This window comes from Polypterus senegalus, chromosome 6 (assembly GCF_016835505.1).
Source record: "Polypterus senegalus isolate Bchr_013 chromosome 6, ASM1683550v1, whole genome shotgun sequence".
NCBI classification, from domain to species: Eukaryota; Metazoa; Chordata; class Cladistia; order Polypteriformes; family Polypteridae; genus Polypterus; species Polypterus senegalus.
In genome coordinates this window covers 185,271,677-185,298,195 of record NC_053159.1, presented here as the reverse complement: position 1 = coordinate 185,298,195, position 26,519 = coordinate 185,271,677, and the positions used below count along the sequence as shown (strand labels likewise).

The 26,519-nt window shown below is 39.9% G+C and overlaps 1 protein-coding gene across 1 annotated transcript in view; it reads left to right on the top strand.

Annotated features, from left to right (window-relative positions):
* itgav (integrin, alpha V) overlaps nt 1-26,519 on the top strand; it is a 158,539-nt gene that overhangs the window by 47,217 nt on the left and 84,803 nt on the right. Inside the window, exons 2-4 of the mRNA XM_039757720.1 lie at nt 5,905-6,032; nt 22,664-22,755; nt 24,670-24,784. Of these exons, the coding sequence (XP_039613654.1) occupies nt 5,905-6,032; nt 22,664-22,755; nt 24,670-24,784 (335 nt within the window). The remainder of the gene's footprint in view (nt 1-5,904; nt 6,033-22,663; nt 22,756-24,669; nt 24,785-26,519) is intronic.

Genomic DNA, 26,519 nt, shown 5'->3' with positions numbered 1-26,519 from the left:
AGCACTACAGGGGTACACTCTCCAACCCCTGGCATGCTACACTGGATTCAGCAGGCCCAGAAAATCAATGAATTCCTTTTTTTTTTTCTTCATTTTTTTTCAGCACCTTTTGAAAACATTTTTTTTTTTTTTTTAATTTGCCTTGGAGTCATCTATTTCTTTCACATGTTTACAAGAGAGAAAAACCAAGCCCTTTTTTTTTTCTGCTTCAGGGCTAATAACTTGGAGTTCCTCCCTGAACTTTGTGGAATGATTTGCTGTTTCTGAGGTGTGGTCAGGAGAGGCTCTGGCTTGACTTAAAGGGATGATACACTGATATCTGTTAGTGACTGTGGGGGCTTTCATAGTATCATTCAATTTGTGATTAAACTGCTCTTCTAGTAAACCTTATTTCCACATGGTAGTGTTGTCCAAACACAGACAGAATAAGTGCTGGGTAGAAATGATAGCTACTCTCTATATATAAAATCCTAAGCCTAAAAGTGCAACAATTTTGTGCAACGATTTTATGTCCTGTTTTTTGTCACACTTTAAATTGGGCTTATTTTAAAACCTACATATATATATGTTCAATGTCATTCTTTTCAGAATTTATCGAACTTTAATGTGATGTTAGATTTTCAGATTCTTATTCTGTTTTTAAATTATAAACTAATTAATAAATTATATAGTATCAGCCGCAGCACTAACCCCTGCTGGACAAACTTCTTAACCTTACCCAATTCTGATAAGGGCTCCTCCTTTCTGTCCCCCCTGGCCATTGAACCTTACTCTTATTCGATGTTAATGTTGATTTATTTTGTTTTATAATTATGTCTTTCATTTTTCTATTCTTTAATATGTAAAGCACTTTGAGCTACTGTTTGTATGAAAATGTGCTATATAAATAAATGTTGTTGTTGTTCTCACACCATGACCCTTTGTTTCCTGTGTCCGAGCCAATTTAGCACCACACCCCAAACTCCCACTTCTGTTAGTTTGATGCCCAACCTCTCATGTGTCACCTTTTCAAATGCTTTCTGAAAGTCCAGATCAGTAATATCTAATACTACACTCTGGTCATATTCTTTTGTTACTTCCTCATTGAATTCCAGCATGTTGGTAATAGTTGACCTCCCTCGTCTGACCCCATGCTGACTGTTCAGTAAACTCCTGTTCGTGCCATGTATTGCTCAGTCTTTTCCTTAATAATTCCTTCCATTAATTTACTTGTGATGCACGTTAAGCTTACTGGCCTATAGTTGCTTGGATCTGCCTGTTTTATATAACAGGATAATATTTGTCATTTTCCAGCTCTTTGGAATTTCCCAAGTGTATAGTTCCTAAAAGTATGCCTCAAGGGTGTATATCTGTAGTCCGTAATCTTCTTTAGCACTCAAGGATGAATATATGGTCCTAATGATTTGTTTGATTTCAGTCTATTGAAACTAAGCAGCACTACTCCCTCTTCAATCTCTGTCAGTACCTTCTTAGTAGTCCCTGTTACCTGCTGCAAGGTTAGCCACATCCTCGCGTGAAGGCTTAAGAAAACTGCAACTTTAGAGCATTTGCTATTTTACTGTGGGTATTTTTTAATTCCACTTTACTAAACCCGATGCACTTCACCACCTCCTTGACTGTTTTTTTTACTAATAAAATGCAGAAAGAATCTCTTTGGGTCACTTTTCGCCTTATCTGTTGTGTTCCTCTCTAACTGCCTTTTAGCTTCCCTAATACCATTCTTAATGGTTTCCCCTCATGTTCTCTTACACCCTTCAATTTGATTTGGAGTTATTTAGTCGTATACACTTTTTAACTGGACTTCTGTCATTCCCTCCCCTATCAAGCAGCACTTAATACCCCAGGATGACACAAAGAAAACAGGATTTTAGTCATTCATTTGGGAATTTATTAAAAATGACAAACTGAAATATCAAATTGACATAAGTATTCAGACCCTTTTATTCAATACAGTGGACCCTTGACTTACGAACTCCATTTGTTTGCCAGGGCTGGTTGTAACTCAAGTTGGTTGTAAGTCAAGACCATTTTTCCCTATAAGAAATAATGGAAATACCAATAATGGGTTCCGAACCTCCCACAGCAACACTTACTTAAACTTTTCATAATAAAAAAGGGTTGTATAATGTGCATAATTTAACAAAAACACAAATTATTTTTCTAATGTACTAACCAAAAAGTTATAAAAAGTGCCTAGCCTACCAGAAACGGCAATTTCATACTGTACTCATTTAAGTTGACATCTTTGGCTTGCAGGAAGGGAGGAGGAGGAGAATGAAATGGAAGGTGGTTATTGTTTGGAAGGAGAGCCCCCTTCCATAAGAACATCTCTCCTTGGGTGAGGCTGTATCCCACTAGTACCTGCTTCTGGCTCACTAGGTCTCAACCTTTTCAGAAATAAAAACTGGTCTACGTTTGTCTGTTTCTGTCTCTTCTTCAACACAGTTCTGTAGTATGACATGACATTGTCATTAAACAATTTAATGTAACAATTAGCTTTTTCTCTGTCCGGGTGGGTCTTCTCTACAAATGTTTGTACTCTGTGTCCATTTTTTCAGGATTTCCTTTATGTAATTTTTGGCAGCCCTTTTATCAGCACTGGCTGCTTCACCATGCCTAACTATGCTATGAATCTCAGTTCTCGCTTTAAAATTGTGAAACCACCCCTTACTGGCATGAAATGTTTCACCACTGTCACTTGTTGATGGCTTATCCTTTAACAGATCTGTATTTATAGCCCTAGCTTTTTCACAAATTATAGACTCAGATAGGCTATCACCTGCCATCTGCCTTTCGTTTATTCACACTAATAGCTTTTCTACCTCGTCTAAAACTGCTGATCGTGACTTACTAATTTGAGTTACATCTTTAGCAACACTAGCTTCCTTATACAAATCTTTTCTTTGTAAAATTGTCGAGATGGTGGACATGCTGTTCATATTAGTGAGATCGGTCACACGAACGCCACTCTCATATATCTGTACAACTTCCTTCTTTGTTTCGATTGTGATCACTTTCTCTATCTTCTTTTGTAGCTTTTTTGGGGCCATTTTGATAGTAATTATCAAAATAAATTATATAAGTCAATGCACTGACCGAAATTACATCTACAAACACACGTATCTGGGCTCTGACTGACGCTTGTGAACGCTCCCTGCTGTTTGTTTACAATCGCACAAGCGGATACACGTGACCGCATTCGGGTCGTAACTAAAATCGTTGGTCGTAATTCAAAACAAAAATTTTGGTTGTAAACCAAGTTGTTCGCATGTCAGGCCGGTCATATATCGAGGGTTGACTGTACTTAGTTGAAGCCTCTTTTGTATTGATGCCAGCCTGGAGTCGTCTTGTTTTGAGACTTATAGGTGACCTCCTTGTAGCAGGAGCTACGCTGTCATGATTACGAAAGGCACACACCTGTCTGTGGAAGGTCCAACCAGGTGAGCAAAAACCGAGCCATGAGGATGAAAGTATTGCCTGCAGAGCTTAGAGACAGGGCTTGGAGAACGGATCGTATGGAGGCACTGATCTGAAGAAGGCTAAAAAAATGTCCCCCTGGGTTTGGAGATTCTCTGCCATTTTTCCTCTACAAATCCTCTTAAGCTATGTCAGCTTTGGTGGAGACTCGAGGTGGACAGCTATTTTTATTATTACACGGTTTAATTCAACTTTTTTTTTCAATTTTTTACCCACTTTTACCAAACCAATTACCTTCAAACTTTGCATGCTGATCTCCAGTGACAATGCAGTATTTCATCAGTTTTGACTCAGGATCTGTATGTTATTTACATCAAATTTAAATTTCACATTTTCTTACAAATATATATATATATATATATATATATATATATATATATATATATATATATATATATATATATATAAAAATATACACACACACACACACAGTGCATCCGGAAAGTATTCGCACCGCATCACTTTTTCCACATTTTGTTACGTTACAGCTTTATTCCAAAATGGATTAAATTCATTTTTTTCCTTCGAATTCTACACACAACACCCCATAATGACAACGTGAAAAAAGTTTACTTGAGGTTTTGCAAATTTATTAAAAATAAAAACTGAGAAATCCCATGTCCATAAGTATTCCCAGCCTTTGCTCAATACTTTGTCGATGCACCTTTGGCAGCAATTCCAGCCTCAAGTCTTTTTGAATCTGATGCCACAAGCTTGGCACACCTATCCTTGGCCAGTTTCGCCCATTCCTCTTTGCAGCACCTCTCAAGCTCCATCAGGTTGGATGGGAAGCGTCGGTGCACAGCCATTTTAAGATCTCTCCAGAGATGTTCAATCGGATTCAAGTCTGGGCTGTGGCTGGGCCACTCGAGGACATTCACAGAGTTGTCCTGAAGCCACTCCTTTGATATCTTGGCTGTGTGCTTAGGGTCGTTGTCCTGCTGAAAGATGAACCGTCGCCCCAGTCTGAGGTCAAGAGCGCTCTGGAGCAGGTTTTCATCCAGGATGTCTCTGTACATTGCTGCAGTCATCTTTCCCTTTATCCTGACTAGTCTCCCAGTTCCATCCCCACAGCATGATGCTGTCACCACCATGCTTCACTGTAGGGATGGTATTGTCCTGGTGATGAGCAGTGCCTGGTTTCCTCCAAACGTGACGCCTGGCATTCACACCAAAGAGTTCAATCTTTGTCTCATCAGACCAGAGAATTGTTTCTCATGGTCTGAGAGTCCTTTAGGTGCCTTTTGAAAAACTCCAGGCGGGCTGCCATGTGCCTTTTACTAAGGAGTGGCTTCCGTCTGGCCACTCTACCATACAGGCCTGATTGGTGGATTGCTGCAGAGATGGTTGTCCTTCTGGAAGGTTCTCCTCTCTCCACAGAGGAGCTCTGACAGAGTGACCATCGGGTTCTTGGTCACCTCCCTGACTAAGGCCCCTCTCCCCCGATCGCTCAGTTTAGATGGCCGGCCAGCTCTATGAAGAGTCCTGGTGGTTTTGAACTTCTTCCACTTACGGATGATGGAGGCCACTGTGCTCATTGGGACCTTCAAAGCAGCAGAAATTTTTCTGTAACCTTCCCCAGATTTGTGCCTTGAGACAATCCTGTCTCAGAGGTCTACAGACAATTCCTTTAACTTTATGCTTGGTTTGTGCTCTGACATGAACTGTCAACTGTAGGACCTTCTATAGACAGGTGTGTGCCTTTCCAAATCATGTCCAGTCAACTGAATTGACCACAGGTGGACTCCAATTAAACATCTCAAGGGTGATCAGGGGAAACAGGATGCACCTGAGCTCAGCTTGGAGCTTCATGGCAAAGGCTGGGAATACTTATGTACATGTGCTTTCTCAGTTTTTTTTATTTTTAATACATTTGCAAAAACCTCAAGTAAACATTTTTCACGTGTCATTATGGGGTGTTGTGTGTAGAATTCTGAGGAAAAAAATGAATTTAATCCATTTTGGAATAAGGCTGTAACATAACAAAATGTGGAAAAAGTGATGTGCTGTGAATACTTTCCGGATGCACTGTATGTGTGTGTGTGTATATATATATATATATATATATATATAATTTGTTTATTTTCAAAAATGTATATTTTTTGAGGTTTGTATTTGTGTAAATCTGATGAGGGGACTTTATGCTGAATCGGAGAAGTATTTAATGTAGATAGATTCAAAAGAAGGAAGATATGAGGAAGCAGAGGAATATTAAAAGACATGATCTTCGAAAGAGAATTGGAGACAAAAGACAAGAAGCAGCAGGAGGGCCGTACCACAATGTATATGGGTGAAGGTGCCAGGGCTGTTAAGAGAGTAAAGGTCACATAAGAGCCAGGGAGCAAGTCCTATGGCAAAATGCTTATGCTGTGGTGCTCAAATTCATCTGTCAGAAATTTAGCAAACCCTTTTTTTCTCTTCCTTCAGGTTAAACGTTTTAATTGGAGCCCCAAAGGCCAACGTGTCCTTGCCAAGAGTCGAGGAGAGGGGAGCAGTGTACAGCTGTCCATGGAAAACCAGCAATGCCTGTGAACAAGTGGCCTTCGACAATTCAGGTAAATTTGTTGGCTTTCTTGGCCGGGGTGAAGTGTGTATCTGATTTGGCACTTCAGTACAGTGGAACCACTCAGGTGACCCTGTTAGGGGTCACCCTGACATGAATAAATTGAAGGTCAAGTTGATTTGTCATATACATGCAGTACAATGAATTGTCCCTGCAGAATAGTGACACAGTAATATATATATATATATATACAGTATATATAGGGTGGTCCAGATCTAATTATGCAATTTTCATTACGCTTTAACTTATTAAGTTTATTACACAGAGAATTCACAAAAAAGTATTTTTGTTGCCGATAGATTGCAGCACCTGCCCTGCATTCCAAAATGGTGGGGAGACGGTCGTCAGTCAAACAGTGGGTGCGTTGTGTTCGCTTGGGTTCCTCACACCATCACCCTCTGTTTTCTGTGTGATGTGCAGTTCCCAGTTTTTGCAAGACGTAGTGCTTGGAGTTTTGCCCAGATAATCCAAATTTAGTATCCGCAGACCAGACAATTTTTTCCATCCAACTCGAAGAGTCCTTTTAATGCTGTTTGGCAAACTCCATGCAGGAGTTAGCCACTCTACAATAAACCCCTAATTAATGGAGTGCTGCTGAGATGGATGTCCTCCTATCACGTTCTCCCATCACAGAAGTGGGCTTGTGAAACTCTAATTGACCAAGACACTACTTACCCAGTAACTCATTTTGGCTGGATTGCCAACTTTCATAAGAGTGTTGCGGGTTCCAGACTTCTCCCATTTTACAATAATTGAGTTCACTGTGCTACTGGGAATACTCCGAGCTTTAGAATGGGTTTTAACCCCTTTCCCTGATCTGTCCCTCACCCCAGTTTTGTTGAGGAGGCCTACATAGAGTTCCTTGGACTTTATGTCTTGGTTTTTGTCCTGACATGTGCTGTGAATAGTTTTGTTCCCAGGTACATATGTGCCTTTCTAAAAGATATCCAATCCATCCATTTTACAAAAGGTGGACTCCAGTCAGGTTCATCTCAAGGACTATTAAAGCAAAGAGGATGCACCTAAGCACATTTTGGAATATTGCTGGTCTGATCTCGTATGGGGCCCTAGGCGAGTGTGGTGGGAGGTGGATGTGGGTTGCTGTTGGTGTCTGGAGTGCACACCCCTTAACTTTGATAAATGCCACCCCATGTGCAAACTTTTCTGAAAATGTCTTCAGTTTGTAATTATGGGTAGTTGAGTGTACTTTGATTATCTAAAATGGCAAATGTATCTATGTCAAATTAAATCTACAGCACAATGAAGTGAAAGATGTCTGAATACTTTTTGTATCCACTGTTAACTGAACCCAGTAGTATCTGGCCATTAAGATTACCATTAAGGTATGGCCAGATAACAACAGAGTAGAGGGATGAGAAATGTCTCTGACTTAGTGCTTTAAAAACAGGGTCAGGAGTGCATCAGTTAAGCTGCCTGGTGTTTTCTATTCAATAAAATAAAGTTCAGTATTTGAATACATTCGGAGTCGATAGAGTCTCTGATTGGGGCTCTCAAGACACCGAGTGAGGAGTCTGAGTGTCTGGGCTTGCGAGTGTCCTGATAAAAACCAACATCCAGGCCCTTAATGACCTGTTGGACATGGCCATCAGCAGTTTGTCTGTCTGCGGAGAGAGTGTCGACCTCGTTGAGAGGTTTACTTACCTTGGCAGTGACATTCATGTCTCTGGTGACTCTTCCTATGAAGTCAGTAGACGGATTGGGAGAGCATGGGGGGTCATGAGGTCGCTGGAAAGGGGTATGTGGCACTCCCGATATCTATGCAAAAGGACGAAGGTCCAAGTCTTTAGAGTCCTGGTGCTTCCTGTCTTGCTCTAAGGTCGTGAGACATGGACGCTCTCCATTGACCTGAGACAAAGACTGGACTCCTTCAGTTCTGTGTCTCTTTAGAGAATCCTTGGATCCCGCTAGTTTGACTTCGTGTTGCTCACGGAGTCCCGGATGAGGCACATGACCTGCATTGTCAGGGAGTGTCAGTTACAGCACTACGGCCATGTGGTGCAGTTCCCCGAAAGTAATCTGGCTCGTAGGAACCTCATTGTTGAGGACCAGAGTGGCTGGACCAGGCCAGGGGGACGCCCACGTAATACCTGGCTGCAGCAGATAGAGGGTCATTTCCAGAGAGTGGGACTGGACTGCTTGTCTGCCTGGGGAGTTGCCAACCGGGATCCCGAGCTGTTTTGTTGTCTGGTGGGTGCGGCAACGCTCTGTACTAATGCATGCTCCTCAACCTGACCTGACTTTGTTTATTGTGGTGGCACTTTGGTCACACGTATAATTAAGAATTTCACTGGTCTCTACACATGTGACTATATGAATATTCCTAGTAGTGGTCCAAATTCCAATGATGTCGATTTAATAAAATTTTTAGAAAGAAATGGGAGAGGAAATCATGAAGGACCAAACATCACTGATCTGCTCTGGTCCACATATCATTTGGGATGATAGCCACGAAAATACGAGTACAATCTGATGTAGGAGAATGAAAACCTTACAATTACAAGACTTGTTATTGGCAGGAATTGGCTTTTCTGATTCAGCAAGTGGGTTGAAACAAAAACCTGCAGCTACTGCAGCCCTCTAAGGACTGCACTTCAGCGCCCATGCACTAAATAGGCCTTTCTTTTTGGGGAAACACGTTAGTATCCATGATGTGCATAGTAGAAGTCAAGGGAGGTTATACTTTAGTTATGTAACGTGCTGGAGGGACCTCTCCTGGAGTACGGAGTGCAGTTTTGGTCTTCATGTTACAAATCTCTCTATTATAAAAAAAAAATATTGTGACAAGACTTTTATTTTCCGGCGATGTGACGTGATCTTTTGAAGAGAGACCAAGAGAGAGATAGTGAGACACTTTCACGTCCTGCGAGACAGTTAGCTCGCGTCATACTTACAACCTTTTGAAGCAAGTCACGCCCTACTTACAACCATTTTCAAACAAGACCATGGTCCTCTAACCTCTCAGTTGTCAGAATGCTTTTGGTAGATGCACTTAATGTTCTCTCAGCTCTTAAAAATTTTAGAAAGTAGAACGTCGTAAAGAATTCAAAAGCGCTGGCACAATGTACATGCAGAGCAGGTTAGAGATAATGGAAGTAGGAAAATTCGAAAGTCTCAAAAAAATGTTAGTAAAGATCACATTAGCGCAAACAAACGGAAAATATTACTCAGTGAAATAACAAAACAGCGAAAAGAGATTGAATAGTGTTTGAAGGATGTCTGGGGGAGAAGAGAGACGAAATGCAGATCACGCAGCACGGCAGTAGCAGCAGCAATCCAGCAGCTGATCGAGTAAAGACAAGGTAAAAAAATGTATTTTAATTCCCATTGTATCACCGTTTTGGAGGAGCGACTGTGTCTCCTTGGGATACATTTAGCCCCCTCTTCACAACGGCACTTAGTGGCGAGCGACGCGAACAGGGGGCAAAGCCCCCTAGTATATAAAAAAGAAAAATTCAGAGAAGAGCAACTATGAGTAGGTTTGAGCTCTGATGAGATACTGAAGGAACCAAACCTTTTCAGTTTAGACAAATTAAAGTTAAGAGTTGACATGATTGAAGTGTTTAAAATTATGAAAGGAGTCTGTACAGTCAGTCCAGTCTGGTCAAGGCAGTTTTCTAACTTCATGCATCAGGTGTTCTGCCAAAATATCCTACTTGTCAAGCTGCACTGCTTATGGTTATTGAACATGCTTACTTTGGAATTACATTGTGTTCTCTTGTGTTTAGGTACACACCTATAAAGCCATACCACCTTTTTGTACAGCTGCGGCACCATGACGTCAGTTCAGTTTTATGATGGATGTTGATTTAAGGGTTGATTTGTTTAGGGCAGGTAAGGGGATACGAAATAGAGGAAGGCTGCATTGCGTTTTGTCAAAATTGAGTAAGGTGCGTTGTCTGACTTCGTGATGCTATTGATGTTTTGCAGTAATGCCTTCATTTAAAGGTATTTATTAGTTAGTGCTCTTGTTCTGTGATATGGTGAGAATTGAGCATTGTTTGCACAATTGTCAACTGTGAATGAGCCCCAGAAATGTTCGTTTTCATGGGTTCCTTGCTGTGGGCGGCACATTCACAAAAGTGAATAACTTCTTTATAAGAGAATGGAATTTCAACCTTGCAATGATCCATAGGGAAGGGCGGGCTCTAATATTGAGTTGGATTCAACACCTGCTACTTACACTCAGTCCATCTCTCCTGCTGGCAGTCCTGGCATTGGCGCAACAATTTTAACTGTGTGGTGCATCAGTTTTGGAGCTGCATTGCAGGTGTTATCAAGGGACAACGCTCATCGACTGTGTTTTACTGCTTAAAAATGCCCCAGCGCCCGTTGTTCAACGATGGAGAGGTTGGAGACCCCCGTGAAGCTCATTCCCTCACTTAATGGTTTGTGGAATACCCCAGCCCCAGATTGCCACTCAAGAGTGTAAGCTTCACGGGGGACCCATTTACAAGATTACTGAGATTTATAAAGGTAAATTGCTCAATTTATATTTCAGTTTTATTTCTGAGTTCGATTGGTTCACCCACAGTACTCTGTGTGGCTCAGAAAATTAAATTTGACTCCATCTTAAAATGTAATATTACTTTTTTAGGGGGTGTGAACGTAAAACGAAATATTTTCTAGGGGTGCCAGGGCATAGAAAAGGTTGGAGACTGCTGGGTCAGGGTTTAACAGTTCAAGTGCTTACTGATTTGTGCTACAGTAGTGGAACAGTGCAGAACAAATCGATAGAACTGCGGTGATGTGTGTATCAGTGCCGACAGGCAGCCAGCTGCTAATGAGTCTTCATGATTAAGGGGCTATCATGGATCGTTGGCTAAAATCTGGGGCACTGAAATGCAAATATAGGAATGCTGGGTCCAGTGCTGGCACTATAAGGGGGTCCAATGGGCGGGGCCTAAATGATCTTTTTCACTCACTTTTCCAAGTGAAAGAGAGAACGGTGGCCATCCGTAGAATACAGAACATTAACCCGAATCCCAGGAATGTTGCCCTCTATCATATCTGGGGATACGGTACTCGCATGCTATTGTCTCCCCCAGCCCTTCCAACACACTGGCCTCCCTGTGGGTTAGGATTCCTGTCATCATCCAATCAGAATGCCTGTCCTTCCAGTCTACTGTATTGTAACATCCCATCCCGCCAAGGAATCCCCCCTCTGGGATTCCCGTCCATCCCCTGTGGCTCTCACACTAGACAATGGTTAGTCCATTCCAGGTCCAACGACACTGTCTTGTTGTTTTTGTAAGTTATTTGGAGCTGAAAGGAGGGTTTTTACTCAGGTTTATTTAAAAGCATGATGATTTAAATTGGAAGGTAAACCCATATATTTTTCTTTTTTAAATGACTAGTAGCCTAATAAGTGTCAAAATAAATATATTATAACATATGTTTTACAATTACTGGATCCAACTCTTCTACGATAACATCATGAGTGATGTACGATGTTCTGCCGCAGTCTTGCCAATGTTTCACCATTCAAGTCGGCATTCACCAAGGATTATCCCTGCTGCCCTTACTAGTCTTCCTCCGCATGATTGCGGCCACAGCAGACATCCAGGCGCCATAGCCCTGGATGCTACTTAATGCTACTAACGTCCTGCTTGTGAAGGAGGTGCATCATGATTTGGAGTATCACATGCAGTAATGGAAGACGTTGCAGGAAATAAAAGGAATAGGTGGCTCAGCATCAAGAAGGCAGAGTACATGAAATGACGCTTGCAGACGAACGGTACCATTCACGTTGGGCCTCAACCAAGTCATTCAGTTCAAGTATCTTGGCTCGCCCATCTGCTACTTGACACCCGTGTGTGAGTCAACACCACATGGCTTGAATGATGCGAAGTTACTTGAGTCCTTGCAACTGCATGATGTCCATCCACCTCAACGCGAAAATTTGCCAGTCTGTCGTTCTGCAGCACTGAGCTGACTGGCAACCACCAAACACATAAAAAAATAACAAATTTGACAAATGAGAGAGGGATGAGACAATCGGGATGATTTGTTTTATAATAGCTAAGTTGTACCAATTTTACATCTAGATACTTCTTAGAGGTTGTCAAAAACACTGCACAAGTGGAGTAAAAACGTTAGACTTGAATCCACAATGGGAGGTGTAGCCGTCCTCCATGAAAGTATAAAAAGTACCCTCAGTGTGTCCCCTCCTCCATGAGTCCTGTTTTTAAATGAGGCTTTCATTTTTTTAAGGCCTGCATTTCTGGTAACTTTAAAGAGATGATGACTGAAGCACATTATCTCTTTTTTTTTTTTTTGTTTCCACTTGGCACATTTAGCTTTTTTTTTTTTTTTCTTTTATCCCATCATACCATGTCATGTCATTGTGGTTGAGATGTTGCAATTGCATTTTTCCCCTCAAATAAGAAGCATTTGTTTGCATTCATTAAAGTTGTTCTCACTGTGGCTGGTGGTAAACATTTGTTTCCCAAGCTGATATGGCCTGTTTTAAGCAATGGGTGGATTGTTACAGCAGAAAATGTGACATTAGTTGTTCGACATATTATTAATAGTTTGCCTTTCCCATGCTTATCTCAGCAATGAGTCAGATTCCCAGGATGCTGCTTTACGCAAAGTCCTGACAGGTTTGGCTCTGGTGTCTGTGAGCCTGAGTTGGAGCACGATGGAGTACAGTGGTACCTCTGGTCACGATCGTAATTCTTTCCAATACTCTGGACACGACCTGAACATAATTTCCCCCATAAGATTGTATGTAAATACAAATAATCCATTCCAGACCATACAAACTGTATGTAAATATATATATTTTAAGCATAAAAATAGTTGATTATACCACAGAGTGTACAGTGTAATAGTAAACTAAATGTAAAAACATTGAATAACAGAGAAAACTAAGATTATAAGAGTTCGTGCTAGACCCTTACAAACCACTCGCTGTAAATTTTTTTTTTTGAGTTTTAAGCAAATAGGAAAATTTAAATGCCACTTCTCTTGGGGAAACTTTTCAAACCATCCTCTGCCGGCTTTAAATTCCTCACCTTCGCCACTCGAAGAAGGGATTTTTTTTTTCAGCAAATCGCCATGAATCTTCCTGGCTTTCTCGCATATGATCGCCTCGCTTGCGCCATCCCCTGCAAGTTGCTTCTTGTTCAACCACACTAGCAACAGTTTTTCCACCTCTTCCAGTACTTGAGGCCTCTGCTTGGTTAACATTGTAACTCCTTTTGAAACATCAGCTGCTTTGTTAGGCCCTGTATACGCAAAGAAAAGAAAATGGGAAACGGAGAATGGGAGATCATTGGCACGTAAGGAGACTGGCCGCCAGTGTTTTTGTTCGCCACCAGAGCGTGTGGTCGTGAACAGATGCAAAATTGTAGCAAACTTTTTGATCGTAATCTGATTTGTACATGTTCGGAAACGTTCGTGACCAGAGGTTCTACTGTATGTTGTAGAATATAAGAAATCTGAGGAGAACATTCAGGTCTTCTGGCATCTGTCATCCAATATCTCATGCAGTACCTTCTTAAAGGTTGTCAAAATTTCTCTTTCAACTCCACAGGCGTTTTCCCACCACAGGACCTTTCTTTTTCAGGATCCATAGAGTTCCTGTGCGTTGTAATCCCTGAGTCACTTGTAGGCCCTGGCCACTTTCGTGCGTTATGTTACCACTGCACAGCAGGAACTGGAATTTTTATGTAAAATATGTGACATGCCAAGAAGAGTAATGCAGAGCAAAATGAGGTGCGTTTGGGAGTTCACCGGGGTTCCTCCACCTCTTGATTGTTTTAGTGCAGTCAGTGCATGGCGTTGCGCACCATTGGAGAAGGCTATGAACAGTGATGTGGTGCCAAGTGTGCCACTCTATAACATTTATGATAGTGTGGCTAGACTAGAGCTACTCTTGACGACAAGATATTTGAGGGTATTTAAAGGTATCTGAGAGATGAAGAAAAAGATTCTGTGGTCTGATAAGACAATAATTGTACCCTTTGGGCAGAACTTCAAGCACTAAATGTTCTTTCCCATCATAGAAACTTTGTTTTCAGCAACCTAAGAGTTCCTTAATTCCTTACATTTATATAGTGCTTTTCTCACTACTCAAAGCGCAATTTGGGAGCCACTTCAACCACCAGTAATGTACAGCATCCACTTGGATGGTACGACGGAAGCCATTTTTGTGTCGGTACACTCGCCATGCATTAGCTGTTAGGTGGTGAGAGAGAGAGCCAATTACAGACAGGGGATGATTAGTGGGCTGTGATGGGCAGTTTAGCCTGGATATCGGGATACACACCTACTCTTTACGAAGGATGCCCATGGTTTCATTTTTCATCTCAAGAATGGCACCAATTTACAGCGCAGCATTTTTGTCACTGCACTGGGACATTGGGGATCCATAATCAGACCACCGGGTATACACCCTGTGTTTGAAATTTAACATCTTATTAAAGAAAGAAACATCCTCTAAGAAGACAATTCAGTAATCAGATAGTAGAAGAGCTGCTCATTGTATCTCTTAATCACTCCTCAGCAAAATGCCTTGGAGGGAGCATTTTTCAAAAGTGGTCTGTTACAGAATGACCAGAGAAACAAAGAATAGAGGTTCATTTTATACACTGTTGAATTTACATACAGTGTCAATCAGTGCATACATTTTACTCTGGTTTATATAAAATAAAAGTCTATTATATTCTGGTGGTTCTTATACCCTTTGAGATGGGCTACCACCCTTGACATTTCTGTGCATATAACAACTGTCCATTCTCATTGTTTATAGGACATCTGCTGATTTCTTTGTCATCTCAGTCATCCTTCAGTACATTTTGTATATTACAACAACCTTTCTTCTGGTATATTATTTACTGAACCATCTCAGTATTTTTCCTAAACCCATTCTTATATTTCAATGTACATTTTGTTGTTCACTTGACCTTTAGCTGGTTTCCTGGTGTGTCTGAACAGGTCTCTGACATTTATTAAGCCTTTTTGCTGTTTCTTTTAGATAAATGCCATGTTACCCTAAAATGATTCTTTCACAAACCCCTGTTGGCCTGACCAACACCTCATCCAGCAGCAGCCCTAGCTTCTCCTAGATGATCTCCCATCCAAGTACTTGCTGGGCTTTAGGCGGATGACCTGTTCTGAAGTGCAGGACTTGTGGTCCCTGGCTACTTTTGTGTTTTCCCACAGCAGGAACTGTAGCCTTCATGCCAAATATGTAACGTGCAAAGAAGAGTGATGCAATGCAAAGTAAGGCATGTTTGGGAGTTCACTGGGCCCACACCCCCATATTGTTTTGATACGCTCTTGAATTTATTATGGACCCCAACCCCCACGTATTGCATTGACGTGGTGATTGGTGCTATGAAGAGTGATGCGATGCCAAGTATGTTGCTTCATCTTCACGGATAACTCTCAATTCCAAGCGACCAACAGGTTTGTAAGATGTTGCCGGTGCTTGTGGTCAACATTTCATCGATTAAGCCCCACCTTTGGTAGTTCCTGGTGGAACGAAAAGTACATACTGTGCAGCAGAAGCTAAAAAAAAAAAAAAAACAAAATCTACAAATGTCCTGAGTGCCTGTGGTGGGAATTCTATAAAATTTCCTGAGATTCCTGAAAAAGTTCCTGTGGAAAGCGCCTCACCACTCGCTACTTTGTTCCTGATTCTCCCACTTCTTTTATTAGGTTTTAGGTAATAAGAGGATAGAAACAGGACTAATGGAGCTGGAGATTTGTGATGTGTTGCATGTTTACCGAACATACAAGTCAAATTTTCACCAGAGACCCTGTATGCTATATGCAGGCACTAAATAGAAAACAGACAAGTACCGTATATACTCGCGTATAAGTTGGGTCTTGAAATCCGAAAAATCAATCGTAAAATCGGACTCTGCCCATCCAAAAATGCAACACTTACGTTTTTTATTTATTTATTTATTTTTTTTTACATCTTCTTGCTTCCTCCAATATCGTTTCAGTTTCTCAGACGCATCGAATTTTGTTGCAGCAGCGCAGTTACCAATTTCTTTCGCCACTTCAACGACTTTTAATTTAAAACGAGCTTCATATTTCCTTCTGATTGAATGCTCCATTGTAGATAAGTGATGCTGTTACGATAAAGGTGTATGAGGGTGTGAGATACGAAAAACCCAAAACAGTGCAAAAGTCGCTTCGGGATAATTCGAGCGTTACCATGCAGTCACGTAGGCACAATACATAAAAAAAGGCCGTGTGCTCCGTGATTACTCTCTCAGTTGGATGTTAGCATATCGTAATCTCATGGACCAATAGCGTGAGTTTTCTGCATTTGACATATACAACCGACATTATAAAATATCAGAAATGATATAGTAAAATGAAATCCTGACTTATCCGTGGGTTTATACTGTAAATAGAAATGCAAGGCTGATCCTCTGCCATCTTCTTGGCTTTGGTACCAATTTAGGTCTGGATGGCTCAGCCTGCATCACTCAATGGAGTCGTCCACCAGACTACACATCCACACCCGCTGACTGCAGCAACACATGAAAACATCCATAAGCAGTATGTCTCTCAAAGGTGCTTGTACAGTTGTGAGCCAAAAGTTTCTAGAATGTTCTGTATTTATTCTTGGATGAATGGCTCCTGTGATCTCACGTTCAATTAAGTCATAAAAAGTCTGAGTGAACAGATGCGCCATCGTCACTGCTTTAACAGCAATATTCCAGGTTTGCCAAAGCACTTTTACATTTAGAACGGTGTCTTTATTAATTTTCCCCTACTTTGGCGTGGCATATTGAGCAATTTAAAAATAAAAGTCGAGTGGACCTTTTCTGCTCCTCTGTGTCCTTGGCCAATGGTGTTTGTACATTGTAGTCATTATGTGAAGGTGAAAAAACACTGAAGATATTCACTCATAGCTGGCACAGCAATTAATTGGGCCAAATTGTTCTTTTTATACAAATTAGGGCATTCTTAAGAGATCTAAACAGCTTAGTTGCAGCTCATACTTGAGCATATTAGAGCTCACCACACAGCGGTATGAAGGACTGAAGATTTTAAGACGGAAAAAATAAAGGCAATGTAGTACCAGCTTAGCATTAAGTCATGAACATCTTCCCTGTCTCAACTTGTATTAAGATGCCTTCATACTGCCAGGCCTGGAGGCGGGAGGCATGCGTTCTAACAAGCAGAGCCGAGGTTGCTCTTCAAAGAGTTACGAGTCCAATAGTGGGTGCCTTGTTAGTGTTGTATGTTTTTTTTTGTTCTTTGTTTCGCCTTATACAATTTCTTATATTAGGAATTTGTTAGTTTTCACATACCCCAATGGGTCAGCCATTGTACAGCGCCCCTGGAGCAGGTTAAGAGTAGGATCTCTTTTGGCAGTGACGGGGATTCGAACCGGCAACCTTCTGGATACCAGCACAGATCCTTAGCCTCAGAGCCACCACTCCGTGTCATTGTGCGTCTGTGTGTTCTGGCACCCTCTTATTAAAATGATAAATTCACAAATTTGAAATCGGACTAAATTGTAATTCTATGGTACTCCTAAGTGGTGTCTTATTGAATAGGACACCACATCTTCATTATTACTGTGTTGCGATAATTTGCAGTTCACTATTTGTGTGCCATTTTATCCTGCTCTCCTTGAAGAATCCTAATCTGCCTAGAATAGGCCATGCGTCCATAACCTGGACATGCTTATCCAGTTTAAGATCAGGGAAAGGATAAGAACACATCCATCATCAAAGCAATGTATTCCAGTTCAGGGATGTGGGAATAATGAATATGATAATAACAGTACAGCAATAGTAGCAATGCATCTATTCATTATCAAGCCATTTCAATGTTTTAGGAATAGTAAATAGTGATGTATCCAACTTTTAGCAAACACACAATCCAATTCAAGATTGTGGGGAAAATTATTATAATAATAATAATAATAATAGTGCCTCTGTTATCAGACTGGCTTAATCCATTTCGTTGTCTTACTAATAAGTAGTAATAGTAACTGTTCCATCAATTATCAAACACATTTAGTCCAGTTCAGGATTCAAGCAATAACAATAATAAAAATAATCTTAACAATGTATCCATCTATTAAGATACACTCTTAATTCTGTCTGGATTGTGGGAAAGATGATAATAGTAGTGATTGAAATAGACTAAGCTAATCTGAATTTATCAAAGTTTTAGTAAAAAGTAATATTGATAAAGCCTATGAAAATGATAATTTTATTACTACTATTTTGCATCCTTTCTTTAACAAATTCTGATTACAATTCAGGATGGTAGGAATAATAATAATGCATGTATTCATTATCAAACTGGCTTAATCCATTTGAGTGTTTAAGTAATAATTGTTTATTTTCAAACTAGTTTATTTCATTTCAGTTTGTTGGAAATAGTAATGTGCTGATAAATTAGCAAATTATCTGCTAAATTTGCAAAATTAGCAAATCAAATCCATTTTAAGAGTCTATGAATAATAACAATAATTATTTACATTTATATAACACTTTTCTCACTTAAAGCGCGTTTTTTAGTGAGTGGGGAGCCACTTCAACCACCACCACTAATGTGTAACACCCACCTGGATGATGCAATGACAGCCATTTTTGCACCAGTATGCTCACCACATGTTAGCTCTTAGGTGGTGAAGTGGTGAGAAAGAGAGAGACAATTAGAGACAGGAAGATTAGGGGGTTCGAATGACTAGGCAGTGGTGGGTAATTTAGTCTGGACATTGGGATACACCCTACTCTTTATCAAGGATGCCCAAGGATTTTTTATGACAACAGAGAGTCAGTCCCTCGGTTTTACATCTCATCTGAATGACAATGTCATTTTTATAGCACAGTGTCCCTGTCACTGCACTGGGGCAGTGGGATCCACACACAGATCACATGGTAAGTGTACCCTGCTGGCCTCACTAACATTATCAAACCATTTTAGTCTATTTCAATGTCTTACTAATAAGATTTTTTAATAATAAATAATAATTACAATAATAAGAATGTTTCCAGCCGCTATTAAACATTTAATGTAATTCAAAATTGTGGGAGTAATAATGCTGCATCTATTTATTATCAAGTTGGGTTAATCCCTTTGAGTGTTTTAGTAATACATATTAAAAATAACAATTCATATTTTTTATCAAATTAGCTTAAGCTCTTTCAGTGTGTTAGAAATTATTAATACCGTAGATCCCGTGTTATAACTTGAGAATTTCTTCCTAGATTTTGGCTTGGAGTTTGGGGGTTGGTTTATACAACGCGAATCGTTTCAGATTCAAGATTTCCAGCGCAATAAATACGGAAGTAAATAATGATGAAACCACAGAGCCATCTTTCAGATGAAGACGTAATTTTGCATGCCGGTACTTTAAATTAAATTAAGAATTTATTCAAAAAAGTGTTTTAGTTGTTGATTTTATTAATAAAATTTATAATAAATTATCGGGAAGTTTTAAAATAAAAAATTTTGTTTTGATTTACGATCAACATCTTACGTTACGACCTGGATGCAGTCACGTGTATCCGCTTGCGCAATTGAAAACAAACAACTGAGAGCGTTAGTAGCGTCAGTCGGAGCCCAGATACATATGTTTGTAATTTCGGTCATTGCAGTGATTTGCCTATATATATATATATATATATATATATATATATATATATATATATATATATATATATATATATATATATATATATATATATATATATATAATTCATTTAAACCATGTAAGCAAGACACATAATTGCTTAGGAAGGAAGAGAAGGTAAAGAAAGCGATCACAATCGAAACGAAGATGGAAATTGTGTGGAAATATGAGAGTGCTGTTCGTGTGACCGATCTCGCTAATATGTACAGCATGTCGAAATCCACCATCTCGACAATTTTACAAAAAAAAAGATTTGCATAAGGAGGCTCCTTCTAAACAATAACCACCTTCCGTTTCATTCTCCTCCTCCTCCCTTCCTGCAGCCCAAAGATGTCAAATTAAATGGTGAGTACAGTATGAAATTGTTGTTTCTAGAATAGAATGCCTTTTATTGTCACTATACACATCTACAATGAGATTAAAAGCAGCTCCTTCAGTGCAGAAAAAAAGTTCTGTATAGGGCTTGTATGGTTGTTTTTTTAGCTTTAGCATAACGCTGGATCTGCGGCCTCGCTTCTGCTTTCTTTCCCTCCTCCGTCTGTGTCGTCTCCTAGACCCGACAACAATCCACGGAGAGCCCGCTGGTCTCGCTATGTTGTCTGGGATGTTGTGCATGTGATGAAAAACACTCGAAACAGATGTCTGGCTCTGAACACCGATGTCTATAAGGTTCTGACGGGTGTAGCGGATGTTCGCTGAACCGATCGTGCACAAACAAGGAAAAAAAAAAGTACAAAAAAGTGCACTGAAAATGAGTGCCCTGAGCTGCTGCAACCATGCGCGCCGCCATGCTCCTAGCTTAATCTAGCCTACTTCTGGTAGGCTAGGCACTTTTTATAACTTTTTGGTTAGCTCATTAGAAAAATTATTGGTGTTTCGGTAAATTATGCACATTATACAACCCTTTTTTATTATGAAAAGGTTAAGTAAGTGTTGCAATGGGAGGTTCAGAATGGATTGTGGGTTAGCCTTCGCGAACAAATTAAGTTCGTAAGTCTAGGGTCCACTGTATTGCGTATTTAAGTTAATCAAATTTATAACGAGTCTCCGGAAATCCACCCGCCGATGTACCGTATTTGTGTATATAGTTTCAACACAGAGGTTTCATTTTACCAAACTTCTCCGCAGTCACTTCCTGGTTTCCATCAAAAATGCCGGCAGTCTCAAATTTTCGCCGATAAACATGATAAATATACCCGAAGAGACACTTTTAAGGAAATTTAGAAAATTTTGCTTGGAGAAGGGGGTCGGCTTAAATACCAGTAATCGGTAAATACATGTAATTTAGTAGGTAGAGAAGGGGGTCGGCTAATATACCGAGTCGGCTTGTATTCCGGGATCTATGGTAATTATAATATTGCATCAGTCTATCACAAACTAACTTAATCCAACTCAAGATTGTGGAAATAATAATAGTGCGTCTGTTTATTATCAGATCACCTTTGTCCAGTTCAAGGTCTTAATACTGAGTAATATTAATAACAATAGTCATGTGTTCATCCATTATTAAACACACTTAATCTGTTTCAGGCTTTAGTAGTAGTAGTAATAATAAAAAGTCTGTTAATTTTCGGGCCAACTCAATTTTTAGAAATAATAATTAATAATAATATAGGCCTCAGTTTCAAATGCACTTAATCCAGTATGGAGTCTGGGATTATTTATTGTCGAACAATCAATGCATTTCAATGTGTTAGGAATAATCTCATGTATGTGTATGTATATATGTATGTGTTTATCTATATTTATATCTATCTATCTTTATATCTGTCTGTAATTTTATTTTTCATAAATTAATGGGGCTAGAACCTTTCGCTTGGTCTTAAAAATTGATACTGTATGTTCTGGAAAATTTCAAAAAAGAGTATTTAATAAAATGAATCGTATTTGAATTTTATTTTAGGACTGTTGGTTTGCATGTTTCACTTGTTGTTGTTTTTTATTTTATTAACAGTGATAATTATGTACAGTATCTGTCTGTTGGCAAAAACACTTAATCCAATTCAAGACTATGGGAATGACAGTAATGCATCTATACATTATTAGACCATCTTAATCTGTTTCAAGATCTTAGTAATAAGTAATAATAGTAATAACAATGTATCCATCCATTAGCAAACACTTAATAAAATTCAGGATTGTGGGTATAATAGTAATACATCTCTTCATTATCTACCCAAATCCATTCATTTCAGTGTCTTAATGATAATACTTATAACAATTAAGCATCCATCCATTATCAAATGCACTTAGTCCAGTCCAGGCTTTGTGTAAGAATAATATTAATATTTTAATTTATTTAAAAATTTTAAGAATTATTATTAATAATGGTGATGCATCCATCCTTTGTCAAACCTGCAGAATCCAGTTTAGAGTGGTGGTAATAATGAACATCCATCCACTCACCATCAAACCTGCCATGCCAGTCTGTCACTGGGCCCCCTCGCACGGATGTCCCCCCTCTCCCTCAGTACAACAATACCTTGTATTACTTAAAATTGAGGTCAATTTCATGAATGGCAACCCTCAAGCTAGCCGTCTTTAAAGTAATCGATGAACATAATCCAACCCTACAGGCCTGCTAGCCATCGTCTTTCATGTCAGTGGCCTTTTTCTTGTATCACCACAGAAGGACAGTCTGTGATTTTTCAATGCCCAGTGTTCACAGTTCACCTGACCACCAACTTGCAATGGCTACTTAGGAGACAGTAGATGTCATATTGTATTGTGCTTTGAGGTATGTTACATTTTATGTGTGATGTTAGATGTTTCACTCAGAGCTCCACTGTAAGTCACCAGTGAGAACTGAGCGACACCGTTGAAGTTAAAAATCCATCACTTTGGTCACAAGACCACACTGCACGTCTACAGTTACAAGGGAAGTGGAAATGTTTCCTGGGGGGCCTGAGGTGAAACTGAGTGCCCGCAATGCTGGTAGAGTGATGTAATGGATCACCCTATGCTATTTCACCTTACAGATGAGCGTTACAATCAATCGGGAGACCAGATGGAGTTTAAAGACAAGCAGTGGTTTGGCGCCACAGTGAAAGCGAAAGGAAATCAGATTCTGGTGAGTAGTTTTTACTCTCATTTCACATTTTCATTAAATGTTACATCTAGAAACACCTGTCTGCTTGGTAGAGACCTTGATGATGCAGGATGAGCAGCTTATACTCTATGGTGTAAGATCTGCAAGTTAAACTGTCAAATCTACCACAACCTCTCTTTTTCAGTATGGCTGTCTCCCTGCCCAGTTTTATGCCTTCAACATGGCCACCTTCATCATCAGCAACTTCATCAAGCACTGGGCTGTTTGCAGACAAAGTGAAGTTTTTGAACTGGAGTTAAAGTTCACCATTACCATAGACGTTTCTTACTTTAAAGACCTTCAGGAATTGTATTGGGGAACTTTTTCAAAAAAAGTTTATGGGGTTTTAAAATCTTCCCTTTTTATTGACACACTAGTCCAGAAGACATAACTGAGCTGTCATGAGAAAAATGTGTTTGTGAATTGTACTGTATGTTCACAACATCCAGAATGCTTAGAAGAGTACAAGTCACAGGAGGTTCTGCTCAAGCTTTTTAACACACTTGTGAGGCCTCATCGGGAGTTCTGTGTGCAGTTTGGGTCTCCAGACTACAAAAAGGACATAACAGCACAAGAACATGTCCAGAGAAGAGCAACGAGGCGGATTCAGGGCTACAGGGGTTGAGTTATGAGGAAAGATAAAAAGAGCTGAGCCTTTACAGGAGATAAGAGGAGACCTGACTGAAGTGTTTAAAATGATGAAGGGAATTAATCCAGTGGATCGAGACAGTGACTTTAAAATGAGTTCATCAAGAACACAGGGACACAATATTTCACATTAGGAAGTTTTTAATTCACAATGAGAAATAAAGGCACATGGAATAAGTGACCAAGTCATATGGTGGGCAGTAGACTGTTAGGGACTTTCAAAGCTTGACCAGATATTATTTTGAGGGAATGAAGTGGATAGGATTGGCAGGCCTTGTCGAGCTAAATGGCCAGTCCTCATCCAGATATGTTATAATGTTCTAATGTGTACTTGTCAATATGTTTACTTGTTAGCACAAATTTCTCAAATGGCCTGAACAAAGTATTAAACAGCAAAGATCAAAAATTGAATTTATCCCAGTATAACACATGCACAGTAAATACTCACTTCACTTCAATATTTATTTAGCTTCACCAGTTTAGAATTACTACAGTAACACAATAAAACTTAGAAACTGGGAAGTGGCAGCTTAGTTAATTAATGGAGGATTCCAATTAACAATTAGAAAAACAAAATCAATTGATTGTGTTAAAAACCTGCATCCATGGGGTGGCCTCCTAGACTGAACTCCAAAACCCAGTGTTTCCCAAACTTTTTTTCTGTGGGGGCACACTTTGTGTAACCAAAAACGTCCCAAGGCATACCACTGTTAAATTAACCCTAAACACCTTATAGCTCACACACATGCTCAACTGTCTGAAGGGGCGGGACTATGGGAGGAGCCAGTAAAAATGCAGCTTCGAGATCACTGTTCTCAGACATGGCACTTAGTGACATCTCTGAACTGTTTTGTCCATTTGCCCACCTCTCTCTGCCTGAGAGGCACCTCTATCCTATCCACCAGCCCTGTGAGACTCTATAGCAACCACGCATCCACACAAATGGACTCTAGCAGCCAGGAGATGCATCTAAAGTGCTCTAACATAGCGATCGCAGAGCTGCTTTTATGCCAGCTGCTCCAGGTAGTCCTGTCCTCCTCAGACAGGTCTTGACCACCTGTGGAGCTTGTCCCTCTCTGGTTCAGACCCAAGTGAGCTACACTATGATTTCCATGGCACACAGATTGAATAACACTGTATTAGAGAGACATTGCACTTTCAAAATTATATATGAACTTTTCTTATTTTTCTTGAGCATGTTATTTTATAAAAAGCAGCACTTTAAATTGCTATTCTTGTTGTTCCTAGGCCTGTGCCCCCTTGTACCAATGGCGAACATTTGGGTCACCTGAACGAGAACCCGTGGGCACTTGCTTCCTCAAGCAAGGAAACATCATTGCTGAGTATTCTCCGTGCCGAACAGGTACTTTGCCTTTAGTTCATTGCCTGAGTGATGATCTGTATTAATTGCTTATAACTTTTATTTTTGTTATTGTGGTGTTTTAAATTAATCCATATAATGACATACTGTAAAATTTAAAACTTGGACCAACTGATTTGTCTTTATTTATAAAAGAATACTGTGCATTCATTGCTGACTACTGATGTTAATTTGATATCAGTAGTAACTCATTTTTTTAAATCCATGTTAACAGCTTTTCAGCTGGGTGGGTATGATGTCTGTGCTGGCTCATAGACCAAGTGTTCAGAGTTCAAATCCAAGCCAAACTGAAGCAACTTTTAATTTGCATAACTCTCAGACCTGCATGAACCTGTTCCGGGTTGGTGTCTGTGCAGAGTTTGCATGCTCTCCCCTTGTCTGTGGTTTTCTTCATTATTCCTCCCATGTTCCTAAATATGTCTAATTTAAACTAACTACCCATCCTAACTTAGCTGCCTGTGTGTGAGTGGATTTGACAGCGTTCAATCCTATAGACATGCAGGTGGATTCAATTGTCAGGGCCATATATCCTGTATGTTAGTATGGATGAGTGCGTCAGTGAGCTCTGTGATGTTTTATGCAATATATCCATTTCTGTCCGGCTCGGCAGCAGCACAATAATGTGACTCAAAATTGTGTTAACACTGAGTGTCTCTCAGTGTCGGAATTCCATGTAAATATGGTTAAGCCTGTAGTTCATCTCGGGTTAAGCTGCATTGCTAACATGTACAGAGTTAAGCCCGAATACCATTCACGATTATATTCTGCTGCCATCTAGGGGACAAAATAGCATCATGCTGCAAAAAAAAAAAAAATAATCCTGAATATTTCTATGTGCTTTGGCTACTCTGTGGTTACTCATCAGTTACAAGTGTTGTGGAGCCTTCAGTCAAAACAAGCAATTGTGTGTAAATGATAAAATGTAAAGCCAATTTTAGAACAAACACAAACTAAACCATTAGTTCCTTTCTGGGGACGAAATCAAGTTATATTTGTCTGTCTGGCCAAATCAAGTGATAGTGATGACAATGTGAATTGGTCATCAGATGTTGACACAAATAGTGAAGCTGATGCATAAGACATGATATCAGGCATGATATGCCTGATGAACTCAGTTACGTGATGCTTCAGCATGTTGAAAGGTAAAATGATTGTGATCAAGTGGAAGGACAAGATAGATGCCGGCTCCCTATGCAATGCACCATAGTGAAATTTCTTTGGGCAAAAGTTGTGAAATCTGTTGAAATTCATATATGGATGTTGGCTTGTGCAGATCAGCAAGCTGTTTGGGTAGCCATCTTAAATAAACTTTATGGTGTCCCAAGTGATTATGCACTGTGAAGTGTGCAGATCCATAGCTGATATCCAAATGTCCAGCAATTGCGGACAACATAATCAGTCTGTCTTCTCTGGTGAAGGTATTTGGTGTGTTGATGTTAAATAGCGTGCACAATTTTGATGTTTGACCAGATTCTCCCCATTCATTAACTTTGCATTGAGTTGTGCTATTTGCACTTCCAAATTGAAGCCAGCATGCTATGCTGAATTTCAACAGGTTTCACTTCCTCTACCAAAAGAAGTCTTACTACGGTGTGTTGTTCAGCAGTGGTGCAATCCCTCAGCAGAACGTTCATGTTCATTTAACTTCAGCTAAACTAATGGTAGGGTGCTGCACTGTGCATGTTGGATCTACCCATAAGCCGTAACAAACATGTTG